This window comes from Sander lucioperca, chromosome 15, assembly GCF_008315115.2.
Source record: "Sander lucioperca isolate FBNREF2018 chromosome 15, SLUC_FBN_1.2, whole genome shotgun sequence".
Classification (NCBI taxonomy): domain Eukaryota; kingdom Metazoa; phylum Chordata; class Actinopteri; order Perciformes; family Percidae; genus Sander; species Sander lucioperca.
Genome location: NC_050187.1, coordinates 4,554,048 through 4,559,047, shown reverse-complemented (window position 1 = coordinate 4,559,047; position 5,000 = coordinate 4,554,048). Strand labels below are relative to the sequence as shown.

The window sequence follows — 5,000 nt, the reverse complement described above, 5'->3', positions numbered from 1 at the left end:
TCTTTATTCATCCTTTTGGGATGACTCCCGCAAGGAAATTAGATTTCCAGCAGCAGATTTTAGCAGCTTACAAAACACTCTTTAAATAAAGAGGTATAAAAAATACAGTATAGAAAAAATGCAGTATAAGAATAACAATAACAAAAAACTTTTAGCTAAATATTTTTTACAAAAAGTAAACAAACAGTAAACAACAATAAACTACAGATAAATAAAGATAAATATATAGATATATAGGACTGGATATGGTATTGTGTTATTATACAGTGAATAAATTAGCATAAATTAGCAGTTAAGAGCAGTTAGAGTGTCCAGTTATGTATGTGAGTAGATTATTAATGTATTGCACAGTGAATGAGTGAGTGGCTACCACTCCTTCCCTTCCTTCCTGTTCTGTTCTGTCCTCTTTACCCTATTTAGCCCTAAGGCTGATCCTAAGCAAGAGCCAAATAACATGATAAAATAAAGTGAAATACATTTGTTTAATCAGTCAAGCATCGGAGTTACAATTCACAGATCTGTGGGATCACAAAGCACGCAGAGACTAAGTTTCCCTAGCAACAGACAAAATGCCAGAGCCGGTCCACGTATCTCTAGACTGTCAGACCTTGTGATCCCCGATCTATTCTTCCCCTCATCTCTTAAGGTCGTGACACACCAACCAGACGGCCGACCGTCGGCAGTAAAGCCAGTCGGACTGATCAGTCTCCTCGAGTTGGTCTAAAAAGTTCCTCAGAACACCGAAGAGACGAGACGTAATACGTCTCCATAACAGCAGGCGGCGCTAATCTGTATTGTCGCCGGAAAATGAAAACCAGCAGCTGATTGGAAGAACGCGTCACGTGGGTCTGGTTTCTCCGGAAATTCACAGCCAGACTCTCATGGCGGCTCGTTCAGAATACGATCTCATATTGGACTAAAATAGTTCACCGAAACGTGTTTCTGAAAACATTTTAAGAGAGAAATAGGCCGTGCAGTTGCTGATCATTTCAGATCGACAAATGTTAGTTTAAAAGATTTTCCTCAGATTTTGAGAGACTCTAGTCATGCTCATCCCGCTCCTCATTTCAGGTTAGGTGGAGGTTAGCTCTCCACCAATCAGATTGGTCATTGAGTCCGACTGCCAGCAGTGCCCGCCCCGCCCTTTATACATGTCAAATCGGCCAAAATGAAAGCAGACGGCCCCTCAGACAGACTCGAGTCACCGACCTCGCCAGACTGTCCAACGGCCGATTATTGGCTTGGTGTGTCTCTGGGCTTTATACTTTCTTTCTTGGTCACCCTCTTCTTCTCCAGCACCGGGACTGCTGTCGAGGCCACTGTGTTATGTCTCGTCCTCATTTGCTCTCACGCAAAGCAGTACATTCTGCTCCTGTTTCACTCGTTATTATTACTCAATGTACTTTGCTCGAGGCCACTGTGACCCTAACTGCCTTAGAGAGAAGACACACCAGCCCAATAATCGGCCGTCGGACCGTCTGGCGAGGTCGGTGACTCGAGTCTGTTCGGTGTGTTCCGTGCCGTCGTCCGTTGGAGGAGCCGTCGGCCTTCATTTGGGCCGACCTGACATGTTCAGTCAGAGACAGGACAGTCGGGACTCACCCGAAATGGCGAGCAGGATGAGCCTCTCAAAATCTGACAAAATTCTTTTAAACTGACCTTTGTTGATCTGAAATGAAGACAGATTCAGCAACAGCACGGCCTATTTCTCTCTTAAAATGTTTTCCGAAACACGTTTCGGTGAACTATTTTAGTCCAATATGAGATCGTATTCTGACAGTCTGGACTTGAATTTCCGGAGAAAAAAGACCCACGTGACGCGTTCGTCCAATCAGCTGCCGGTTTTAATTTTCTGGGAAACAATCAGACTGTTAATGGAAACAATACAGAGCAGCGCCGCCTGCTGCTATGGGGACGTATTACGTTTTGCGCACGTGCAGAGCGTACGCTCAAGTCGGCGTCTCCTCAGTGTGTTCTGAGGAACTTTTTGGACCTCGGGGACCCGACTGATCAGTTCGACTGGCTTTACTGCCGACGGTCGGCCATCTGGTTGGTGTGTCAGGGCCTTTATGACTTAAACTAAATTGGTCTCTGGAAACCTTTTACATTCTTATTATATTTATCTGCAAATAGTAGAACATTATTCTACACCGCCATGTTTGCATTTCGCTCGTGTTATTTTGTGGGTGTAGAGAGACGTGGTGGCCTGCAGGACACAGATCTCAGGAAAAAGATGTGAAGCAAACATAATAGCAGCTTTACGTTTGAGCCTTCACACTTCCTCCTCTGATGAAAACACACCCTGCAGAGAATACAATCACATACAATACAATACCATTTCATTTTAGGGTCACTGGGTTTTTTTTTTTCTTCTTCCCCGGCTGCAGCTCAAAGTGATAAATCTGTGGATTTCAGTCTGTTGGATCTGTCAAACACTTCATCTGAGATTGTCTGGCTTCAATTTTAAGTCTCATTCTAACAAGTCATCCAGACTACAAGATCAAATATTCTGTCTTTAAAGCCATATTTCCCCATGCATTGGTGTCTAAGAGCCTAATGTAAACAAAATATATTTAATGTAACCCTTCAGGACAAATGTTCACCGTCAGTTTGCATCCACTTAAAGAGCTGTTTTTGCCGCTGACAGGCTTAGATTATTCATTTCAGGTTAATTTATCAGGGACAGTGCACACTATGAATACATGAAATGAATTCAAGTGGAGGCTGAAAAGATTATTATTCTAAGTGTCTGACAACATTATGAAAGGATCCCTACAGAGATAGACCTTTTAGTTAAAGACTAAGATCCTTTTAGTTTAACATGAAACAGCCCTGAAATCACCATCACCAAACTACACCAGACTCCATGTAAATAGTCAGTACTTTTAGCGTGTATAGAGCCAGCATATTTCCACCAGACTCCATGTAAATAATCAGCACTTTTAGCGTGTATAGAGCCAGCATATTTCCACCAGACTCCATGTAAATAATCAGGACTTTTAGCGTGTATAGAGCCAGCATTTCTCCACCAGACTCCATGTAAATAATCAGGACTTTTAGCATGTACAGAGCCAGCATATTTCCACCAGACTCCATGTAAATAATCAGTACTTTTAGCGTGTATAGAGCCAGCATTTCTCCACCAGACTCCATGTAAATAATCAGGACTTTTAGCGTGTATAGAGCCAGCATTTCTCCACCAGAATCCATGTAAATAATCAGGACTTTTAGCGTGTATAGAGCCAGCATATTTCCACCAGACTCCATGTAAATAATCAGGACTTTTAGCGTGTATAGAGCCAGCATTTCTCCACCAGACTCCATGTAAATAATCAGGACTTTTAGCATGTACAGAGCCAGCATATTTCCACCAGACTCCATGTAAATAATCAGTACTTTTAGCGTGTATAGAGCCAGCATTTCTCCACCGGACTCCATGTATATAATCAGGACTTTTAGCGTGTATAGAGCCAGCATATTTCCACCAGACTCCATGTAAATAATCAGGACTTTTAGTGTGTATAGAGCCAGCATATTTCCACCAGACTCCATGTAAATAATCAGTACTTTTAGCGTGTATAGAGCCAGCATATTTCCACATGTAAATGGGTGTATTAAGGGTTTATTTCAACCAAACCAGAGTGGTGATTGTTGGAACAGTGGAAAGATGAACCAAGACGGCTTTTGATAGTTTTATTTAGTTTCAGTCCACTTTGAATGAAGTGTGTTTTACGATGATAAAAGTACTGATTATTTACATGGAGTCTGGTGGAGTTTGGCTATTTTTCAATAACCATAGTAGCCTACAACACAGGTCAGGAGACATGTAAATTCACCTCTGTTTTTTATTAATCTTCCTGCAGGGCGAAGCGTACAGCTTTGATGCATACACCGAGGATCGACGCTGCCTCTATTCCCCTGATCCCTCACCAACAGGTAACTTTACCCATAATGCATTCCTATTCCTACGACCGTATAGATGCATGGGGCTTTTTCGTGAATAATACCAGAATATCACACATGTCTTAATCAGAAAATGCTACAAAAAAGGCTTTATTCTGACTATCCAAAGACAATATGCTGTTTACATCACGCATATCAAATTATAATTAATAATATTGTCATATTTGGTATATTAGTGTCCGTGGCCGTGTATCAAAGCGCCTACTTGCACACTTCAAACACTTAGGTTTAAGTATATCGTGTAGATAACGCAAAAAGTCAGTGCACTGAAAGTACCAGGATGACGGTCAGAAAACGGTCAAAAAGTTCAGTGTGGAACGATGGACCCTACTCGCACTAAACGGGCGCCGTCTGGACTACAAAGCGGAAAGGAGAGGGACCAGGGACGTCAGCAGGCTAATGTATGGTCTCGAGCAGCCAGACCCACGTGACGCGATCGTCCAATCAGCTGCCGGTCGACGTCCCTGGTCCCTCCCCTTTCCGCTTTGTAGTCAAGATGGTGGCCGTTCCACGCTGAACTTTTTGACCGTTTTTAGGGGGTCATCTGGGTACTTTCAGTGCGTTATCTCCACTATATACTTAAAACTAAGTGTTTGAAGTGTGTAGGCGCTTTGAGACACAAGCCAATGTCTCTTAACTCCTTTTCTTGCAGATGTGTATTTTTGTCTCTCAGCCAGATAATTATAGAGTTTTTTCAGCACACGTACCGATTTATGTTCCTCTCCGTCAGCTTTCAAATCTGGACGGTTCAGACTGAACACGTTCTACCAAGAGAAAACACAAAAACAAACACAATGCTGCTGCTCAGATGAGGACACTCACAGACCACCGCTGAGCTCCACATCTCATACTTTTTGCTTTCTGCAAATGCTTGAAAAACACAGAAAATGTAACCATATTCAACATTTTTTTACGACGGACAAAGTTTCAGAGGCAGTGTGTAAACGTACAACCTGGTCTCACGGCAGTTTGTAAATGTCACGTTACTTTTAATCTACTGATACGTGTTCACGGGCATGTTTTTCTCGTTTTTTACG

At 42.4% G+C, this 5,000-nt stretch overlaps 1 protein-coding gene across 2 annotated transcripts in view; it reads left to right on the top strand.

Moving 5' to 3' along the window:
• The window catches only part of LOC116052816 (LIM domain-binding protein 3-like), an 89,917-nt gene that overhangs the window by 34,536 nt on the left and 50,381 nt on the right, over positions 1-5,000 (top strand). For both annotated transcript variants that reach the window (XM_035992017.1, XM_035992018.1), the window contains one exon: positions 3,864-3,936. In XM_035992017.1, the coding sequence (XP_035847910.1) occupies positions 3,864-3,936 (73 nt within the window). The remainder of the gene's footprint in view (positions 1-3,863; positions 3,937-5,000) is intronic.